Source organism: Bombus vancouverensis, chromosome 8 (genome assembly GCF_051014615.1).
Source record: "Bombus vancouverensis nearcticus chromosome 8, iyBomVanc1_principal, whole genome shotgun sequence".
NCBI classification, from domain to species: Eukaryota; Metazoa; Arthropoda; class Insecta; order Hymenoptera; family Apidae; genus Bombus; species Bombus vancouverensis.
Window position 1 is genome coordinate 16007307 of NC_134918.1, and position 23718 is coordinate 16031024.

The window sequence follows — 23718 nt, forward strand, 5'->3', positions numbered from 1 at the left end:
CAAACGATCTGGATAAATAAAACGCAAGAACAGCGTGACGAACTCGTCCGTTAATTTTCGGATAATCGAAAGAACAAAGAAAAAAAATTCGCTAGCAAATTACTCGACGAACGAAGAGTCAAATATTCGAATCGAAAAACTGCAACGAATTCACTTCACGTTTAAAAACAAAAATTAGTACGTTAAGAAAACAAATTATAGAAAAAAATTGCGAAAAATTTTGTTGCATTCCCTTCACGGTTTATATCACCGAGAAGACAAAGTAAAAAGAGGAAACTCAATAAGGATCACGGAACAGCGATCGGGCGTAGAGCAAACGACATCAATATCGACGTTTACATGCCTCGAGTCGACCTAGCGGAATATACGAGGCGTAAAAACGCGATCCGTGACGATTGCGTTCAAGCGAAAATCTAGATTTCCAACAGAGAGTTGCACGGTAAGTCGTCACGGTGTGCGGATTGGGGCGAATTCTCGGCTACATCGGCGGACGACCGTCGGTGGGGGCCGCCAACATGTCGCAGTCTGGTTCAGGAGGGGTGAACGATAGCCAGGAACAAAACCAGGTTGGACAAACGATGGAGAATCAACAGACAGCGTGTCAAAACGGCCGAGCTGAGCCGCTTGCCGACAATGCGAAACAAGACTTGTCCAATGGCTTTGAAAACCGTACCATAGAATATGACAGATTCTCTCAAGATAGGGTTCAACAGAACCAGTCAGCCGGCCAAACTCAAGAACAACAACAACAACAACAGCAACAGCAAACTCAGCAGACAGGTCAATATCTGACTGGAAGGAAGCAACCTGTGGTCGGTGTTCCCGAGGATAGACACCCCCCTAGTGGACAACTTCCACCCCAACAGTACAGCCAGGAAAAGTCTGCTCTCGAGAGGACGCAACATGTTTCTCAAACTAGTACACAAACCCTACCGGTTCAAGCGCAGCCTCAATTCATGCCTGATTACGATCAAACTCAGTACACGCAGATCCGAAGTCAGTTCGAGGTGAGACCTCAACAGATGTATCCTCAACAAGCTCAATACGCTGAAAGAGCTGGTTACGTGACGAGGGATGTAACATATAGAGATCCTGCGTTGTATCAAGGAGGTGCAGCGAATCCGATGTTCACTGGACAGGGTCAATACGTAACTGTTCAACACGGATCGCAAATGCCTCCTCAATCCGCCAGTCCTCAGCCACCGTACTTTTCAGGCGTTGTCGTACCTCAACCGGCTAGTTACGCTCAATTCGGCGGGCAACCCCAGTATTCCTATAGTCAGTATCCTCAAACAGTAATGAACGCGGTACCGTATAATCCTCATACTGGAATGTATCCCGCTCAACAATTCGGACAACAATCACCGAATCCTCAAAGATTCTCTCAGGAACTTGGACAATATCAGACACAGCCTATCATTCAACCGATCGCCCAAAATGTGACTCATGGTCTCGCAATGGCGACTACAGAGAGACCCAGTCGTGGACCCAAACCTATGGTTCCACCACGAGGTAATTCGAAGATTACTCACGATACAGGGCACAGAAAGTCTGCGAGTGTCGATGTTCCAGGTATGCAGAAACCTAAATACGACCCTAATCAAAATCCTCCGCAAGAACAAATTCACCGAAGCGACGGGGCGATAATCGTGCAAGGCGCACAGATCGTAACCGATACTCAGGATAGAAGATACCTGACAGCCATTAATCAAAACCCTAGGACGAGACAGGACGGTCTGTACGTCGATACGAATGGAGATCCACCTGGTCGAGAAAAGATGTGCGAAACCGTGGTAACCGATTGTGGTCTATATGTGACCAGACCTGAACACAGGAAATCTATTTCCGTGGACGTTACATCGAGTTTCCAGCGTCGTAACGATACGATTACGTTCACGTTCCCTGGTGACACGAATCAGGAAATATTAATGCCAGCGAGGAAGACCGGAACTATGGTGGATCCGAAACGAGTCGAAACCAATCAAGTGTATCCGCCTGATCAAAGGCGATTGGATACGAGCTTAAGAGTATCGCCGATGGCTTTTGATACGAGACAAGAAAATAGGAAGAGCATAGGGGCTGATAGAAAGCCCGAATGGGGTAACGTGAGCCCTAATCAAAGAGTAGCGATACCGCAAGAAAACAGACGATCCGATTACTTCGACGAGCATAGGAGGTCACCGATGACCATAGAAGGCAAGAGAATGGAAGACGTTAGAAGGTCTCCTATGCCTTTCATGCCGATTCGCGAAGGATCCGCGGATCGCGCAGGACAGAAAAGTCCGTCGTTTGTAAATCAAAATTTCGAGAAGACTAGACAAGAGCTAACGATATGGGCTGAACAACGACAACGACAGGAACACGAAAGAAACATGATGCAGAATCAAATGCTCTCCACCAGTCCACGTTCTCGTAATCAGTCCGAGGAAAGGAGAGACCCGAGACAGATACATCAACCAGATGATCGCAAGGAAGCTAGAATGACTCAATCGGCCTTTCAACCTATACCCAACATCAGTCAGAGGACTATAATGGAACAACGTCGACATTTGCGACACGTTAGTGCTGACCTAACGAAGCACATGGAACTCTCGAGAAAGGAGTTCGACGAGCAGCCCATTAGTGGATCCGTAGCGAACCTTGGACCACCTGCTAGTACGGCTCCCTCTCAAAGAGCCAGTCCTAATATATGTCATCAGTATCCAGCCCTTAGCGAAGCAAAGTTAGATACCAAGACTGTTCTAACTGTGGTAACAGACTTCGGTGAAACAAGTTTAGGTAAACCGATCGATCAAGTGGATCATATAATCCATAGCCATCGTAAAAGCCACAATATCTCGACCAGCTTACTAACTCATAGCAAGAGCCAGAGCGATAATCTTCAAAGTCAACTAGACACACAGAACGAAAAATCCGACGCTTTGACGTCCCAGCAGCAACAACTGCAAAATCAACAGAATCTTGATTTAATATCCGAGAAACTCAGCCAATTTGAGCGTCAACAAAGCGATCTACAAGCGAAGCTTCAGTGTCTTCAGAATCAAAATCAAATCCTCGATAAAGTGGCGCAATTTCAACATCAACAAAGTGATTTACAAGCCCGTCTGCAAAGTTTGCAAGCACAGAACCAGCTGTGCGATAAATTACAAAGATCGACCGATTTTCAGCCGCATTCGATCGGAAACGAGATCCACCAGATTCAATCGAATTCTCTGCCCAACCACCAAGAACAACCGACCGATAAGATTTGCACGTCGCAAAGCCAGAATACGCCGCACAGTCATCATCAAACGTTATTGACCGCTTCCTATACACAGAACTCTAATCATCAATCCTGCCAATCGTCTGTCTGCGAGAAATTATCACCTAGGCTTCAACACGACACCAGCGACCCGAATTCTATTCAGATACCGAACATGTCGCAGATGCCACTGCCGTGTCTGCCACAATTCGATCGCGCCGATACGTCCCGTACTTCGTTCTCACAGTTCCATCGACTTCAGTGTCAAATCGACGGTCACGAGGGAGCTTCAGCACCGTCCAGCACTGCTTCCGTGGCTTCGTTTACTGGAACTTTGAAAAAGGTACCTCCCGAGAAACCACCGAGAACGTCGCTAATCGTTCAGTCACCGGAGTCAGAGGTAAGGGCGTTAACGATTGAAAATGATATGGATGTTGAAAAGTTTTCAGTTTTTCGTTTTGCATGGTGTAACGATGTATAGGCAGCTATAACGACCTTAGTGCATTTTACAGCAGGGTTATTTTTATTTGAATACAATTTTGCCACATTTCAAAGTAAAGATACTATATTTTACTTTAAAAGCAGTATAGCATGATCACGAATATGCTACGAGATAATTGTTTATTCATATATCAAGAAATGATTTATTTTAATAAAAAAATAGTCTTTACATCATAGAACAGTCGACCATAACAGTGGTCTTAAGTTATTTAATTTTATTTTGTACTCCGCATTTTACGCGATACAAATTCTCAACAATTTTTATCCTGAAAAATATAAAATACAAAATAACATCGAGCAAACATTTTTCCGGCTAACTGTGTCCTAGTCAATTAAGGATCAATAGTGTTATAATTTTGCACGTTTAGATATTCATTGTTACAATCTAAAATAGTATATAAAATTATATCGTAGAAACGCTATTTCGAAACTACAATTTTACGTTAAAATAACCATATAAAGGTGTATAATGTTGATTGAAAGAAATGCAAGTTTCCATCAAAAGATAGAAATAATTCGTGCCACGAATCTTATATTTATTTGATTGTAGAAACACGCTTTAAATATAAAGAAAACAATTATATGAAACGTAAAATGCGTAATAAGAGACACTCGAACGATCAAAGTGCGTCGCTTATACGCCAATAATTTCTTATAAAATTAAAATCCAGAAGCCTTGGGTGAATAACGCGCGAAGGGTGCGAAGGGGAACGAATTTCGCGTTTCTCAACATTGGTTGCTAGGGAAAGAGACGAAGAAGGGTGCGAAAGGAGGGTGGAACGAAGATAGATGAGTGACCTGGCCGGAAAGAGTGGCAGATAGAGATCTCCACTTGCAGTTTTTGCCATCGCAGCCGAGTAGAATGAACTCGTTAGATATCAAACTCCATGTTGTCTTTGAAAACTTCGTTACGAGCCCTGTGTACCTTTCACTCTACTACTTCCACACTCGGTCTTTTCGTCTAGACAACTTTGTTCGTGCTATAAAACTAGATACCGTCATCCGACGACGATGTCACCTGCTGCAGCGTGCACGTGTTTAGAATAGGGAATTCCAGATTTCATATCTATATAACACGCTCGTCTAAATAAAGACTTGGTACAAGAATTCCACGGTCTTTTTCACTTTTTACTTTGTTTTTCAACTTTACATTCGGTACGAAGTGTACGATCTGCATTTTTCGTAATTTATTCGTTTTTTCAATTACTACATATAAATGAATGCGAAGTAAGAGCTAGAAATTGTATATACTCGTGTTATCTATGCTTAGTTTAGTTTATTTTATGATTCTGTTCTTTTGAAAGAATGACAATTTATTTAAATTAAATAATAGTAACGTAGGGAAATGAAATTAACGTATTCAACTTAGAATCTAAATAAAAGGATGATAACGTTATTTTGAATAATATAAAAAAAAGAGATTAGCTGCATTTGGGTTAACATGTTATCTGCTATGCAAATTTTATACGATACAGCCGAATATACGTATCAGAAAATTAATTTACTGAAACTTTGCTTCATATCTATTTGTAGTAGTACCTCGCGTTGTTATCACAGTATTAAAGATATTGACAATTTTACGAATATGTACTGTTCATTTCTAATTTAATTGTCTCAATCAATTCCCACATCGCCAATCGTTACTGACTAATCGTGGTAGTCAACATATTAAAATGAGGCAAAACCGAGAGAAACATACAATTCCAATAAATCTGATGAATTAATTCAGTAGCACGACCTCGTAAATTATTATCGCTAAAAGTAATCGCAGATTTCAAAGTTAAAAAATAAAACCCTTAAAAGACAGTAACAGTACGATACTCGATAATCGATATTATCCACCGTGTAGCATGATACATTCCATGTATAACCGCTCCCTCCTAAAGCAAACACTTCGACCCCCACATTCTTTCGGTTTATCTCCCTAAGAGAAATTTCTCAAAACACGTAAAGCGCGTCTAACAAATAATATTTTCGAAGCTTCCTCACCATGAACCGATATTATTTTAACTGTCGTGGGCGCACTCTTCCTACAGGGACATTTCCAACCTTTGCCAATACTTTGTATAAAAGACGGTACCGTGTAGTGGCGTGTAGGTAAGGCAAATAACCCGTCTCTCGGTGAAAACGTAGCCGCCGAAGCTTCGTTGGCGTCGTACCGGTAAAATTGGGTTAGCGCTACGAGTCGCGCGTGTATGAAAAGCTCTGGAGTTTACTTTCCCAGAAGAGCAAATATCCCCTTCCTCCCTAGCCCAGTTCTCTCTCTCTCTCTCTCTTCCTCTCTCTGTCTCTCTCTCTATCTTTCTCTCTCGCTCTTGCTGTCTTCCTCTCATTCCCTTTGCGAGTACGGTGGACAATAGAGAAGTAAAGAGAATTCGCATTTTCAACCGCCGTGCGTTACCTAACCTACCTAACTGAGAATCCAACCGACTATGGGGCTGGCTTCTAGGCCAATTTCCCTCTGATGCAATTCAGTAATGGCCGGTGTTCCTTTCCGGGAATTCGCGCGAAATAAGTAGCAGAATGGAACGCATAAAAGATTCGGCGACACAAAGGCGAATATTTCATTCTTGTTGTTATACGCCATAAAAATCGCGAGGCGGAGAGAGTTCCTGAATTGCGAATTGTATCGCGACTTTTGTGTTGCGAGAAAGATTTATCACGCGACTTAAGGTTTGTCGTTTATTTGCCTACGTATCAGAGTCGATCGAATAAACTCTGGTTTAGCTTGTACTATGTAATCGTTCTAGTGTTATTGCTAATAATCACAATTAATTTATTAACCCTCTCGTTCCCACGGTAATCAAGTATGATATAAAAAAATTAATCGTTAGATGCGTATATTTGCGCATTCGAGAGTGGAAAATTTAAAGATGAAAAATTGCATCGAAAGCCGATAATATGCAAGATTGGAGAAAATACTTGGAATATAGAATTTGTTCGAATATTTAGTGGATGAAAAGGATTTCTGCCAGAATTCTACATCTGAATGAATCGTTTATTTATTATGTAACAAATAAATATTTGTGACTGTTAAATAATTCGGGAATGAGAGGGTTAACTGACGGATCAATGATCATATTATTGATTGATTGTCTCATTTACCTGTGAAGTCTTTAGAGTTTCCTCGATCGCGAATCACGCTTATCTCCTTGTTAAAAGATATCTTCCTGTTCTGAAAAATATTGCAACAAAATTAACAATTAATCAATATATGTTAAAAAATTATAAAATATTTTACGGAAAAGGAAACGTTGACAGGGTACAAAGAATCAGAAAATTGACAGGAAGGTGAATTGAAATTATACGATACAAAAATATCTTTGTTTCAAAGATTAAAATTAGTCGTATAAATGTTTATAAAATAGCCCAATTTAAAAATAGAGTGACTTTAAAACTTTAAAAAGCGTGAAATACTATTGTAACCCGTTCTAGTAATTAATCAAGCCCACAACTTTTTTCTATGTTTACTAGTATCTTTGCTAGTACTGTATCGGTATTAAAAGCGTAAAAGAGTTCACAGTTAACCAAGAGAAAGGATTTCCTTTTTTACGGGCCATTTTTCACGAGCCTTTGTAACAGCAGCTACAATACAAAGTTAAGAGAATTCGCGTCTCTGGCCCATACTCGGTGGCTCGTTTACTCGCTAGAGGATTCTTACTGTGGCGGCACTCGACAACAAAATACCACCACTCCACACTAACTACTCCCGGTCGACGGCGGCGCAGTGGTTAGAGCCTTAGATGCGAACATTTGGACTCGTGTTCGAATCCCGGCGACCGGAGTTCCATATTAGATATTCCATCACAGATGTTGAGTATCAAATAAACAAACAACGACTTGAGAAAGCATAAATAAAAAATTTTTTTCTTATTTACAAGCACTTTACAATCAATTCTCGCATCGAGAATTTTGAGTAAGTTTCTCTGACGTGGTGCAGTGACATGACTAACTAGTTTACAGTAAGTTTATTCCTAGCTGCATCTAGTACTTAGGACTAAAGGATAGTGTTTTCTTAGCCTGCGTATCTGGTCCGACGTATTAAGTAATTTAATAATTAGGGGATTTCGATGGTTGTTAACTCTTATGATATATCTGTTACTACATTTTCTTATTTCTTCTTTGACTGTGGATATCTTGAGGTCGCGATGTATTGCTTCGTTGGTAACATACCAGGATGCATCTACCAGGATGCATCTACCAGGGATCTGAGCGTTTTCGATTGGAAGCGTTGGAGTACTTCAATGTTGGAATTACTTGCTGTTGCCCATAGTTGGATCCCGTAGGACCAGACAGGTTTTATTATGGTCTTATAAAGCGTAATTTTGCTCTGCGTGCTTAAGTTGGAACGTCGGCCAATGAGCCAGTAGAATTTTTAAATATAGGAAAAGGAGAGAGAAATGTTTCGTGCGAGATCTGCTAGTAGGACTCTTCAGTAAAGCTTACCTAGCAGAACTATACCTTAGACACAATGGAAGAAGAGAGGAGAGAAGAAAGACATTAATATATATGGTAGAATGATATGTAAGCAAGATATGTACGAATGGCGGGACTACTGTATCCAAAGCTCGGTTCTACCCTCCTTTTGCAGTGTGACGTTTCCTAGTGGAGCGACCACCCCTACTCCGGATCTTCTTGCCGCGATCAAAGATCAGGAGGGGATACTATTGCTACTAAACTTACTGTTTTATTTTATTGCTTTACTTGAGCTGGAGATGCGGGCGGCCCGTGCACGCGCCATACACACGGTGTAGCAATTATCTTGAGCGTGAGGACACGTGGGTGTCGCTATATAACGGGCCCCTTTTCCTGGGGGGGGGGGGATGAAAGTTGGTCAGTCAACTGCCAGTTTGGGCATAGGCATGGCAGAGCCCAGTATTGTTAACTGAGTGGTTGGGTTTCATCATGGTTATCAATACTCCTATTTTTTGGTGTGGAGAACCGCCGGATGAAAATGCCATCTGTAAAGAGAAGAAGAGGTGGTCTGCTTTCCCTTATATGCTTTAAGGGATTTTATCAGCTGATTAGTTTGATTGTCGCCCGGTTACAGCCACATTACTAAGCCAAGTGTCTAGGCAAAGCCACATTACTAAGCCAAGTGTCTAGGCAAGCGGGCGCGTTTCGTTCTAATGTAATTAATGTCTCCTTCTTTCGACGCTCTCGACTCGTGCTTAGCGATGTAAACGGGAAAAGTGAAAAATAAAAGCCGAACGAGCCGCATCGGTGACAGAATTTTGCGACGTTAATGGACGTTGCGCTTGCGGTTCAGCTCTGGTCCATCCAGTTTGTACAAGTAATTGCCGATCGATTAATAATGCATTCCTTGTCACTCAGGAAGCGCTTTGACACGGATAACTTGTCAAATAGTTACGATAACTCGGTTCAAGCTACCGACTTTCAAGTAATTTTACATCGAATAATTTCAAAAAATTCGCACCAGGTCGTGTATGATTTTTTGCTTCTAAATATGGTATCGTATGTGTCAAATAATTTATTTTTCTTACCATACTACTTTATTTCTAATGAAATTAATAGTAGATCGTACCTAGTTGTAGTCTATATAAATTTTTCTTAATCTTCATTTCATATGTATAAACATTTGCATGTGTTACGAAAATTGAAACTAGTATATTGGACATCCACGGTATTCTACCTACGTTTAGACGAAATAACGTTATTTCGCTCTTTCTCTTCGAATACAAGTAAACTGAAGAGTTTCCAATAATCGCAGCTCTGATTCTTGCATTGAAAGGAACGTGTAGTTTTTACAGCATTATAACGAAAGACGAGGAACCGGCAAAATTATCCTTTCCTTGACCATCGATAAAGTACCACTCGAGCTTGGAATTATCAAGGAAATAAAACTTCGTAAAAGCTCCCGGTGCAATCTTTTCAAACATCAGCTCAAGAGAATCGTTTTTAGGAGATTTATAGCGTGAAAGGGACCTCCGTGCGATCCTATGGACAACTCATTCCAAGTGACTGGCCTTTAAAGCGCTTTTGACCCCATTGATATATTTTCATTCGTGCGATAGGAATTGGATCGAAATGGATCTCGATAATATATTATCAGAAGGCATTGAAACGTGGCTAGCTAGTAACTTATTCTATTAATGTCACCTCCATTCAATCGTTTCTTCTTTTACCGTTTCGCTAGTAGATATATTTCTTATTTTCGGAAAACTGACGGGGATATTAATAAAGGGAAGCCATTGCTGTACAATTTTCTTTTAATTATATCTATTCAATATGTGATATTACCTATTAGAGGATAATACCCCGCTTAGGTAAATAATTAGAATTTCGGGGAATAATTAATCAAAGCTATTTTGCCTATTTTAAAAATACCGTTTTCTATTTTACCGCTTCAACACAACTTTAATCTCGTTACAGATTTATGTGTCCCAATCTCACGCTCATTTTACTTAGCAAAAGGAATTTCAACATTCTAAAGGAAATTTTAGCACAGTCCAACTAAAACATTTAGACAAATCACTAGAGATACCGACGACTAAAGTATGAAACTTGTAGCAAGAAAATCAAAGCGAAAGACATCCGAAAAAATGTTCATAATATAAAGGAAAAAAATAAACGACTACTACGCATATATGTTGTTTACTTTGACCACTCTCGTAATTCTAGCGTTCAAAACTATCCCTGTACAATTTTCCTTGTTAGGGATAAAAAGACACGATTGAATCGAAAATAACGCAAAAGACGTGGCAGAGTTAATTCCAAACCGTATCGTCGAACTATCTCGAGCGTGTACGTTGGATAAGTGGTTTACTCTCTAAGTCAGTCACACTGTCTGCATTAAATCGTGGGAATGTTGTGTCACCAAAGATCGCGGGAAAGTTCGTAGCGTTGCGGTTTCAAAAGCCACGACTCCGCAACACTCTAAGCCATTCGAGACACGCCAGCTCGAGTAACGTAAATTCAGAAAGGAGCGTAACTCGACCAGCGAGAATTTCCGTCATGTTTCGCCGCGGTGATACGGTTTCGCGGAAAGTACAGTTGCCTCGCGTGTCGAGAATCCGGGAAAATTCGGCCGCGATTGAATCGCAGGGAATAAATGTAAAAACGGAACGGGTGAAATGAATAACGCGGCCTCGATACGATAGCCACGATTCGAAATATTCAGAATCACGAAACAGAAGGGAAAAAGTATGGGCAAGGAACAAAAAAATTAGATCGAGACCGAATTAAAACGCTCGAGTTCCGATATGTAGATACGCTCGCAGGGGAACTTTTTTTTTTTTTATTTAAGTAGCTTAACCAATTGGGAATCACTGACACGGTTTGTAAATTTTTTTCCAGCCATCGAACGCTGTTTTTTCTTCTTTTTCTCTTATATATAAGAAAAATTGTAAAGTTGTGCGAACACATTTACACACGCTCGCTGAAAAAGTTAAGGGATATAAGTATTTAGAAGCAAATAATGCCTTCCTCAGATAGATAAATATTTTATTAACTGGAATTAATTATAGTTAAAAATGAATTTTATAATTATGACATATTTATTTTATATATGTTTTTCGTTCGAAAAGAAAAATGTTTCAATAATTTAATTGGAAACGTATACCTCAGGAATTTAGTTCTAGACATTTAGAACATTGCTTTCGTACGTTCTTTGTCCTATGCACGAATGTTGTATATCAATTTTTGTTGGATCGATGGACGTTCGAATTCATTAATGGCAGTAATGATTTCATAAAGACAAGTTTCATGAATTAAAATCGTAATTTGTATTACTGCTATCGACGAAAGTCCATTAAATCGTTCAATATCATAGTTATCAAGCGTAGATAATAAGTTGATAGATGGACCATTCTCTGGTAATCGATAGTTTTAATCATTATTCGTGAATGATTACCAATTGATTGCTGATACGTGTTAATGAAGTCATATCTATATGTAAATTGCACAGAAATACTACCTCGTACTAACGAATGACTGCTATCACTGTAATTAACTGTTTATTAGTTATACCAAACTATCTCAACAAATTTCTTAAAATCACAAAAATTAAGGGAAAAATAATTCCATCGCTGTTTTATAACTATTGATTTCATATTAAACCGCTTTAAATATAAATTACGAGTAAGTATATGTTTCATCTTAGGATACGGTTAATTATGTTTTTTACATGCATTTCGTACAACCATGTTACCAGTTGCATCCTATGAATTCACAGAATGCAGTTATTCTCGGGAAACTCGAGCACAATTTCCTCGCATCTTTCAGGATTATCCTTGCAAATTGAAATTAATGACCCTCCCTAACGTTACGTACGCTATCCTTCTTGTTTAAGACGATAATGATGTTCGTGTAAAAGAAGGAAACCAACGTACACTAAATTTATCCTCGTTTATTTAAAAAAATTGCTGTAAAACATGGTACTTCATGGTGAAGCATTATGCGAAACATTTTGTTCCCTTTGTAGCATTTCTATCTTTTGTGTATCAGGAAGTAACCTCTTTCTCTACAAGACACTAACTGTTTCTGTTATTAAAATCAAATTTTAAATCTATCAAATTTTCTCGTATTTTTATGTAACAAACAATTATATCAGGCGTAACAAAATTATTGTACCGTTCGTTTACTGAGAACACTACTCGGTTGGAAAACTTCAGCTTCTTAAATAATAAAAGTTGACTTTACATCGACAGCATTGCTTTCGCAAATTACTTCGAATAAACACTTTTTACTCCTCTGGATAAGGCCAAGGTACCACAGATCTTCTAAATATCAGACCCTCTATCACCTTATATGTATAACAAAATAGTATTCGTGATTCTTGCAAGAAAATTACTGTTTAAAAAACATCTTTCTTACGAGTGTGAATAGAATTCCAACATGTTACCTTCACGCAAGTATATCATTTTCTGATTATCTTAACTAAAAATCATGATACAGTCTTGAAACTTTAATCGTGAATATTTCGTGAAATATCGAACATCTACTGCTATAATGGAATACTTTTGTGAACAGAATAAGGATATCCACCAGTGAACGAACTTTTAATTAAATCTACGACTGCGATGTCTCCTGTTCCACCGATGAAAGATAAAACCACAGAAAATAAACATTTGCCACATTAACTGTCCCAATGTTTCTGAATTTTTTGAACGTTTCGAAAGTCTTCAAAACGTATCAGCAGGTGCGGGGAAAGTCGATGGTGCTCGCAATTCAAAGGCCTTTCCGAGAAAGTGTTTTCCGTCTACGGTTGTAAGTCACGGTGATTCGTGGGCAAACACTTCGGGGCAACAACGAAGGCGTAACAAAAACCGTCAACAGTTTTCTGAATAGCAAAATGAAAACTGTCGACAGCGAAGCCGAAAACAATCCGTTCTACGGTCCACAAAAGTCCGAGATAACAATGGAGGCGAGAGAGAGCCTCTAGCTAGGTTGGACATCTTTGAACCCGGACAGGACCGTGTGTTTGCATGTCCCACTAAAAATCGTGCCACGCGGAACGACGTGCCACGACGAGTTAATCAGATTTGCCGTACAGCCGCGGCTTCTGCAACTGCAGATAAAACAGGAACTTTTTTGTTCGAATTTGCGGCTGATCCATAGAAAAAGCGAGAATGATCACGGAACCGGGAAATACGATTTGTGAGTTTAAAAGGCAAACCCGCCCGTTGCAATCACGTAAAACGACATCATGGTTGGAAATCTTGCTTCGTGTTTCGTTCAACTAATGTCAGCAGTTACACGGTTTAACGTACGTTCTATTTCCTTAAATTCGTCGTCATTTCAACTATATCTCTGAAGGAATTTTATTAAATTGTATAAAATTTTGTGAGATCGTTGAATTAAAATGAAGTAACGTTTGTAACTGTGATCTGTGATTAAATTTTGAGAGAAACGATTCTAAAGATAAAATTTTGAAAGAGTTTTATGCTTGGGAAGTAAAGGTTTGCGTAGTTGGAATACAAGTTGATTTTTTTTGGCATTATAATCGAATTAAGTTATATCGGAAAAGTCGTTAATTCCAAGTTTTTGGTTCTTTGTTACGTGAAATAATATCTACCTATTGAAAACAGTGAATAAAATAATTAAAAAATTTGTTTCAATAATATATGATTATTATTTTTAATTGATTAATATATATCTCTCCATGGACGCAACGTTGTTGAAAGATGTGAACAAAGTACCATAGATCTTACATATTTTTTTCTTTTGGAAGGAATGGACATTTTTTAGAAAATAATAGATGTTTTGAAGATTTGAAACACGATTATTCTACTATTATAAATATTAAATCGTAGTATGTAAATTAAAGGAGACTAACGGGAAAGGTATCAAGCATTTATTTTTCATAATTACATAAAAACAGAATTCAATAACGTAAAGTGACAGAAGAAACAATCACAAGCGAAATGTTGCGTTAACGCGGTATTGTTCTTTAATTATACACACATTATAAGGAATACGATTGAAATTCTTATGAATTACAAACACCGTTCACGAGCGAGCTACGAAGTGAAATAATTTCTTTTCGATGGTTGAAATTGAATAACATTCGCTTCGAGAAGAAAGAGAAACACGATAAAACTACCGCTCGGAATAGGTAAAACAGAGGAAGGCAGAAGAATATTAAATAACGCAATGAATCGAACGAAATCACACCGATACCTGTTATACTTTCGTATTTTTCCAGGCAGGCAAAAGTGCCGTTGTTCTCGGCAGATTCATAACTGGTTTTACTCTGGCAACGAGATACCTCTAATAAAAATCCAAGCACGTAGACGGCGAACGGGTGATCGATAAACTTCATGATTCGCGCGCTACGGTTCTAAGATATAATTTTTGAGTGTTGTTAATAATCTAAATATACGAAAAGATACGGCTTACACGTAAACATTAAATTATTTCCTGTTTAATTGCTTTTCCTTCCGTACCATGTGCTTGCTGAGAATTTACTGAACCGTTCTGTTTCGCTTAAGCAAGTTCAATCGTTAACTAATGTCATTTGTATTTATGAACACGATCATTACTTCCCTTGATTCATTTTTTTCTCGTTAGTTACAAATAAGATCAGTAAGATACGTTCTTGTTGTTATAGTTTCGATTACTGATAATTTTAGAACATTTAGTTGGATTCAATAGCTGCGTGGAATTTTTGAAATGGAGTTATTGTAGTTTCCTCGTTTACAATCCCTTTAGAAATTATTTATAAATTATATTATAAATTATTATTATATTGTTAATGTTATAAATTTGATATAGTCGTAACCCGAGAAGCGACACCAACATTTTTTCACTTTCTTTATCGGAAGAAAAATCGAAAGCTATCGGTGAATCATGTACGAATTTGTGTTGAATCTAACATTGATATATCCATAGGCAACGCCCTACGTATAATCTGGTTGAAAGTGATGAAAATTTATACGAAATTGACATATTGTGAGAGTGATGACATTGGCTGACTTCCGAAAATAGTAGAAACAGTAGAAAATTTGTTTGTTGACGCAGAGATAGTGCCGGTGAAAGAGTGACGTTATGACAGATACAGGGATGTTTTATGGTTCGGACCTGAAAAGTCACGGTCGAAGATCGTAACGAGATTTCAACCTTATGGCCGTCACGTATCAAAGCACAACATCTACCACCATTTTGACACATTTCAGTTTCAATATTTCACTCTTTATCGCAAAGCGAGTCGCTGCTGGTATTTGGAATCAAGTTCATTTTCCTTCCTGGAAAGAATTCATCAGACGCTCTTATTCTGTCTCTGTTGCGTTCTAACAGTATCAACTTCGATTCCTCAAACACCGTTTAAAGCAAAAACCCAGGCAGAGCAAACAAATATAGCAATAAACGAACACTGCGGTACTAGAAACCAGGAAAATACGAATATTGGCGGTTGAAATGGAATTGCTCGGGAAAGAGATGAAATCTCATTTTCTTCGAGATCGATACAATTATCCCAGATACTTGGATAACGATTAAAAAATTTAACAACGAACGAAGAGAACTGCGGATACGGATATCGTAAAGAGGAAATAAAAAAGAATATAGAAGTAACGTAGGAATCGAAAGTTCGAAACAGCGCATGCTGCGTATATGGAAATGGTTCTCTGGGGAGTAGAATATGTAGTTCGTTCCTTAGAGGCGAACCGCCACTTCGGTCGCGCGACAAGTTGGATCGAACGAATGAATGAAACGAAACGAAAGAGAAAAAAAACGTTTCACCACCGGTCGTTGCCGTTGATTCGACCTGGTCGACTTCGAGCGTCGTTCAGATCGGTCGCAATATATTAATTGAGTTTTCATTGTCGGTCGGCTCGCTGCAAAATATCCGAGTCGCGTTTTAACGCGCCCGTCGATACGTCGCTACAGCTTTTTCCGGTTTTCGGTTATCGAACGGCCGCTTCGAACGCACGCTTTACTTCCTACCATTCGCCGTTACACGTTATTCCGCGAGCAGTTGGTTATTTTCGACATTTCGCGCGTCGTTGTGCCCAAATCGTGTGGCGCATGAAAGCGATACAAGCTTGCTGAACGCGACGCAATGCATTACGAACTATTTCGTGGTTCGTTCTTCTGATCGCTACATTCTATTCAATTCTTGTCCTTGCGATAAACGTTGATGGAGCGTTGCGATTTTATGGATAATGTAGCGACAATATAGCGCAAGCTCGATGTTTCAGTTTAGCTTATCTTATAGTTTAATTCAGTTTTGTGTAAAGCATCGAAGATGGTCTAACAACTTGTAATTTTTATAATCAATATTTTAATAATTGAGAAATTTGTACTTAATGCGTTCTTCAAACAGTTACAACATCCTTTCGTTCTTTTTCATTTTCCGTCAGACACTCTCTATTAGTTTCAATCCACGTAGCTACGTAGCTTAACTAATCTGAACGAAGCGATGCTTTAGTATCGTACCAAACATTTTGTTTTTTGCTTTGGTGTTGACTTTGATGATGAGATTCCAGGGGAATCCGAGAGGAATTTGAAGTATTCGCGATGTTTTACCGGCGTCGTCGAAACTATGGAACAATTTAGTGAAAGCTAGAATTATCGTTGCGCGGAAGTAGATTGAACCTGATAGATAATAATTTTAGATATTATGATTCGCGATACGCTTGTTCCATAAAAGTTTCTTTCCTTATATTCTCAACGCGTCTGGTCTTAATTTTTATGAAAAATATGGAACTATTTTTTGTTCTAGCTTTTCAATATACATGTCTAACATTCGTTACAAAGATCCGATAAAAGGTTGGCACAATGGAATTAAATTCCTGCTATTCGGATTTACTTTCGTTGCTTTTGAGTATTAAAAAAGGATTCGCACAACGGGAACAATTTTACCCGTACAAGATCAAATAGGAAGAGATCGAATAAAACGCACGATTCCATTCCTTATGTTTTTCTATTTCCCATTTTTTATTGCGGTCTGGTACGTGGATGTACGTAAAAAACGTTATGCCATTGGCAGTAAATCGATGTTATCTTTCTGTGAAAATCTTGTAAAACAACATAAAGCTCGCACGCCACGAAAATTCTCTGTCATATCGTATTGCATAATAGAGAAGCGAACGTAATATTAAAGCAAGGTTAGCCGACAATAAAAATATTGATGGCAATCGCTGGAAACGTGGTCCAAACTTCGAAATAAGTGCAAACCACGAAATGAACATTAAAATTTGATTAAGTACGGTTAGCAGGTGAGATGAAAGTAATTTCAGTGAATAATTAATAATATCGATTACAGTTACTGCAATTAGTTAATCAGTTTCGTCATAAATTAAACACCGCTATCTGTAATTTTCCATTGCATTTTATATGTCCACTCTCGCAATAAATTGGACATTGAAAATTACTTTTGAATGATATTATATTACGTAATTATATTAGTTTGATATTTCAGAACAGGCTTATTGAATTCTTTCATAGTCACATTTCATGGTAAAACCTATAACATTTAATCAAAAAAATACATTTAATATATGTATATTAAAAAATCTGGACATTACAAACAACATAAATAACAAAGAGTTGAAAAGTTAATAATACAGTTGATAAATATTTGTCAGAAATATAATATGAGCGAAAGGAATAAATGTAACCTTTCATATCCTTATTAATAAATGTAACTCATAACATAAATTTATGAAATGAAACGAAGGTGTATCATATTAATTCTTGTCTCGAATGACTCGGGGATAGTAATTTTCTTGCATTTTAGTTTCTTCATATTTCTATAATTATCCTTCGTAATACAATGAATTTTTAAAGGGAGCGAGAAGAAAATCAATTACTACTTTTTAATACATTCTGTAAAAATTACAAAACCAGCAAACATTTCACCATTTCAGAATTATATTTTTTAGCAATTACAGTTACAAAAAATGTACGAAATTCTATGTACAAAAAAATCCATTTGTTTTCGAGTAATTGATTTCATTGTTTAATTCTTCAACAAGAAACGAGTTGAATTTATTTTTTCGTAATGTATTATTACAAAAGCTGGGAATTGAAATAAAACGGTGAAATTTTACAAACAAATCGAAGAGAATTAAAATCACTGTTGATTCCTCTCTTTTAAATATACAACGATCCGTAGAAATATAATTATCGCTATAACAAGCACTACGGAATTATAACACTTAAAAAAAATTAATGGCAAGACAGATGCGTAGGGAAGTTTACGAAATATAAATATTGTTACAAAAAATGGGACTAGCAAGAAACAGATTTGTCTGTAATCAATACGAAATTAATTAAGTAACAATCGTTTCGTCTATCTATGTTCTAGACAATGTATTGTCGGTTTTTACTCGAATTTTAATGGGAATCTGCGTAGAGTTCTTCGTTCGCAATTGGAGTATCCCAACTGACTAATTAATATTCGCTGAATTTCAACAGTATCGATCACAAGAGGAAATAAAATGATTCCATTTCAGCAAAATGAATTCATTTGGCATGAATAAAACCTAGCGTCTTCTCTTACCGTGAAATGTTATTAAAATAGAAAACCATTCCCGTAATATTATCGATAAATCGGTAAATAAGAATGAAATTTCATTAACCTCACGGTACCGTGTATTCCTTTACATTTCTAACTAATCGTATTAAAAATGACGAATCTTAATATAACAGTTTAAAAAAATAATATATTTGTAATTTGTAAAAACATCTCGTTTGTAATAATTTCTTTCGGAACGAAGAATTTACTGTAAAACGACCCCTCTTCAACATTCAGGAACTACATTTCTTGACAATGTAAGTTTTTCATGAATTATCCCTCACAATTTTGTACGTTTTAAAAAAGACAGCTGGCTTTTAATGAGATGAAATTAAAATAGGAAGGAGAACAACGCGAATATTATTCATTTCTCTGTTTCTTTCGCACGATACGGGTGTTTTAAATTATTTCACATTCTGTGTCTTGTACAAGATATCTTGATATTACAAAATTTCATTTGTAAAGAACGTCCTTAAACAGCAGATCTACTGTAATAAAAATCCCTCTCATAATAGTTAGGAAGGACAGTCATTTATTCAACACAATTATTATAAAATACCTTTTTTATCTGTTTAAGAAAATTCAGGGCTATTACTACTGTACTTTGACTCTACTTTGCCTCGACACGGATTAAGAACTTCGATATGCCACTTTTATTAAATATTTAATAATATATTCGTAATTTCATATAGAATACCCAACCTACAAATGGAAAATTTCAAGAATCGTAAATAACGATTCTACTATTTCAAATATTGAAACAAACGACGGTATAAGTTACTCACAAAAATTGACGGATCATTTCAAAAGATTTTACGAATGAAATATTTTCTGTTACAAATGGGCTTTTACTGTTTCACAAAAATGTACTAGAAAATAAATATTAGTATAAAAATACTTCGAACGTTTCCAATATCTATCCAAATATTATTTTTATTTCACTCTTCGTAAAAAATTAAGCGTAGTCGATTTCCTCCCAATTTGTTGCTATTATCTTCACGATCTTCCTTTTTTTTTCTTCTTCTATTATCTCGATAGCGTTCAGTGGTAGAGATTCTAGATTGGAGCAAAGTGAAAACGTTCACACCGCTAATGAGGTTCGGAAAAACCCGAACGTGACCGCAATTTTCTTCGAGCGACTATCACTCTAACAATAACATTCGGTTCGAACAGTTTCAACTTGCTTTCGCCTGGAATTGAATATCAGTCTAACTTCGACTGGCGATTGCAAAAAGGGTTCGTGGCGATTGTATAATTATTCGAATAGAGCATCGTAGGAGGTGGCTGAGTGCTTCCTCCGCGAAGTGGGATTCTCATTTCCTTCGTACGTGACCTAACAACGGATTTTTCACTTACTCGCGCCATCATCTACCCCCGTGCCACGTTTCATTCGAATAAATTGATTTGTTTTCAATTCTACTCGGTTTGCTTCCAGCTCGAATTACCTACGTTGTCAGCCAATAGTGGCTGATAGTTCTTAACTGAATAGTTGACAAAACACTTTTATGCGATCGCGAAAGGAACTTGTTTTCTTATATTCTATTATATTAAAGACAACCTGTCCGATTTAAAACATTATTTTATGTGACTGAAATTTTATTGGATTATATATTAGAAATTGAGGAATCAAAGTAATAAATGGTGTGTATGAAGTGAAGATTTTCTGTGTTAGAAATTATAATTGATTTGATAGCTTTAATTATTCGATATAATTTATAATTTTCCACTAAAAAGTAAATTCATATTTTTCCCACACATCGTTTATCGCTTAAACTCTACTATCCGGAACATGAAAAGAGGTAGAATTTTTTCAATATTCTCGGAGACTCATTCACATAATCTAAGAGGACTTGTAGGAGAGAAGAATTCTTTATCCCTTTGAAATAATATTCATGATTCTTTTAATACAAACGTATGAAACCACGCCCATCGATATTGCAGAAAAGAAAATATTTGAGAAAGGGGCTTTACATACCGAGTATGTAAATTTTCGTTTTCCACACATATATGTACTTTAGAAAATGTTCTGTTGAACGAGCAGAAAAACTGATCTTAAAAAACAGAAAGAAAAAGAAAGATCAAAATTATCTCGACGTTAATCATCTACAAAGATCATTTTTACTTGCATCTTGATAACTTTCTTCTCAAAAATTAAAATAAATTTCTCTATGAAACGTCTCTAAACTCTTGTACCTTAACGACAGTCGCTGAAATTGTCCTTCTGTAAAAAAAAAAAACAAACTCGCAGACAGAATTCTCGCATCGAATTCTCGCGAAGTTTGCATTTCTTCCGTCGAACCGGCCGAGTTAATTATTTGTTCTTTCACCGGTACGAAAGGCATTTAGGATGCGACCCGTATTTCGACGATTAAACCACCGATAAAAACGGCTAGAGGAAGGGACAAGAAAAATGGCAACGGCGAGAAAAGACGAGAAGTGACAAAACAAACGAAGAATCGGGCAACTCGAAGGAACCAGACCGGTGAACAATTATCGAAACTGGGTCGAGCTACTTCGAGATTATTATCCATCGGCCAAGCAGCGAGACAATTCGATGGAAAACTCATAGGAATAAGGAATACAGAGGCAACTGATCTGCCTCGCTGCCAAATTTTGGCGATCGTCCGAGCAAGAAACAGCAAAGTTTGATTAAATTTCCGGCTCGTTTGTGTCTGTCGCTGCAGTCATGCCTGATGATTACACGCGTTTTTTATTCGGCAAGGAATTTTTTGCGACGTTACCGCGCTTGAATTCCGCAAATGTCCGCGAGATTACTCGTAGACGAGTCGTTGCCGCCGTTTCGAGACGAACGACGCAATCATCCCGTCATTTAATAGGGAGTCGAAGCAATGAACTTTCGATAAATTGCTCGTTGAAAGGACTACGCGAGCGACCGTACCTCCATTCGACGAATTCTACGTGAAAATTGAAATCGATTTCGGTTTTCAACCTCGTGACGCAATTTTGAATAAACATCCGCGAGTTGGATTAACAAGAATGATTCGACGCAGCCGAAACCCTCGATTTCGTTTATAAATGAACTTCCGGAAACGAGGGTAACACAAACAAATTGCAAGCTATCTCGAGAAATTAGTGTCCCAAGTGTGCCGCTTAATGTAAAGAACCGGGGTATAAGATAACTCGATTTCTCAACTTTTCTGACTTACTCTATCCCTTTCTTCAGGCAGTATAAATTCCACCAAACTGAACCATCGACTAATTCCTAATTAAAACGTAAGTAAACGTACGAATAATTTAACAGTAGTCTGGAAGATGTATTTTCCGTTTCTATTTGATGTTTCTATTTCATAGGAGAATGAGATTTCTATATTCATCATTTGATAACAGACGGTGTTTTTGATAATCGCGTAGGCTTTTATTAATGTTGATTTAAAGTAAGGATTTCATTTTTCTATTTTTCTCTTAAATGATTTTGTTTCTGAATAACGATAGGAAATTTAATTATTTTATCGATGGTGAACTTTGAAATAGACCATTTGTACGTACTTGTATGTCTCTAATTAAATGTTAAATATGTTTGTGAATAATTTGTAATTTTGGTTAATTAATGTTCTGTAATATTTGACTCTTCGGTAATAAGTGATACGTCAAATAAGTACAAATATAGCACGTAGAATTCCACTTCACCGTATTTTGCGTAGTTTTCAAGTGTCGCAGTAACCATAATTCGCGTTTACAAACACTGTTGCAATCATTTGACCATATTCAACATTCAACACGTGAACGAAACATTGTTTCGATCGTAGCTTAACGAACTGGATTCGTGAGAAGCATAGCTTCAAAAAACTTGTTTAGGTGATATTGTGACACGAAATACGATTATTTATCTCGAGGATTAATCTATTCTATATGGATTTCAAAGCAAAATCAAAACTACGATTCCATTTCGAACGAAATACGATTTCATATGCGTTGATATTCGATGCATGAACGAAGCATAATGTGGGAATGAAAAATAAAACGAGAATTTTCAATAAAACGACACAGTATCATCGATCTCTATGGAGAAAAAAATTGTGGACATTTTTTGTGGAAGCTTTTGACAACAAATAACGTAGAATAATTTACGATAATTCCAACAGTCGTAACTACAAAATAATTTACGGAACGATCTATTTGATGAAAAATACAAGCAGGTATAATACTCATTGACCATCGATTTTTCACAGTAAAATAACGTAAATTTGTGAAAATTTGTTACTCGGAAGCAAGTTCTAATCGAAAAAGTTTGATCCTTTAGTGAAAGTGACCAAACGAATGAAGCATTTATTTCGGTTTCTCATTATCACTTAATACTTTTCAACGATGAAGCGGACTAAGTAACGTTTCGTGCAAAATAATTACATCGCAGTGTGACAACGCGAGACATAAGTATTTCAAATAATATGTAATTTGCATAACGTTAAACAAATAATTTGGAAATAATAATCGAAGCGTCTTAAATACATTCTTGAATTTCCATTCAATATTCTGATTAATTTAAGAAATAATGTAACTAATATCGTTAAAAGCGCAGCGTTGATAAATTATTAAGATAATATTATATTATAATGTGAAAACTTACGAGTCGCGTAGACGAGAACCACAGCATCGGGCGTCACGACATTGAATGAGCTACTGCGTAAGAAATTCTTGGGGAGGCGACGAACGTAATAAACATGCAAAAACTGCTGTAAACGGTTGACATTTGTTGTCACTCTCGTTGTAAAGTCTACGACGTCCGTGAATTGAGAAATCAAACAAACGATCCACTAGTCGTAGCTGATTTGAAAATATTCAAATAATTTATCTAAACGGATTTATTAAACGATGTATAGTATTTCAATATTAAAACTGCCGATCTGTAATATACTACTATGTTATATAATTCTATTTTAACAATATTATTATCTCAAAATTGATCTTTCTAAAGACGAAATTGAAAAATCTAACTAACCTTTCATTCTAACAAGTTTCGTAGCTTTGATGTTAAAAT

At 37.1% G+C, this 23718-nt stretch overlaps 1 protein-coding gene across 1 annotated transcript in view; it reads left to right on the top strand.

The window, feature by feature from the left end:
• The first annotated feature begins 515 nt into the window (after positions 1–515).
• Positions 516–23718, top strand: part of LOC117159636 (uncharacterized) — a 558819-nt gene continuing 535616 nt past the window's right edge. Inside the window, exon 1 of the mRNA XM_076620942.1 lies at positions 516–3641. Within this exon, the coding sequence (XP_076477057.1) occupies positions 516–3641 (3126 nt within the window). The remainder of the gene's footprint in view (positions 3642–23718) is intronic.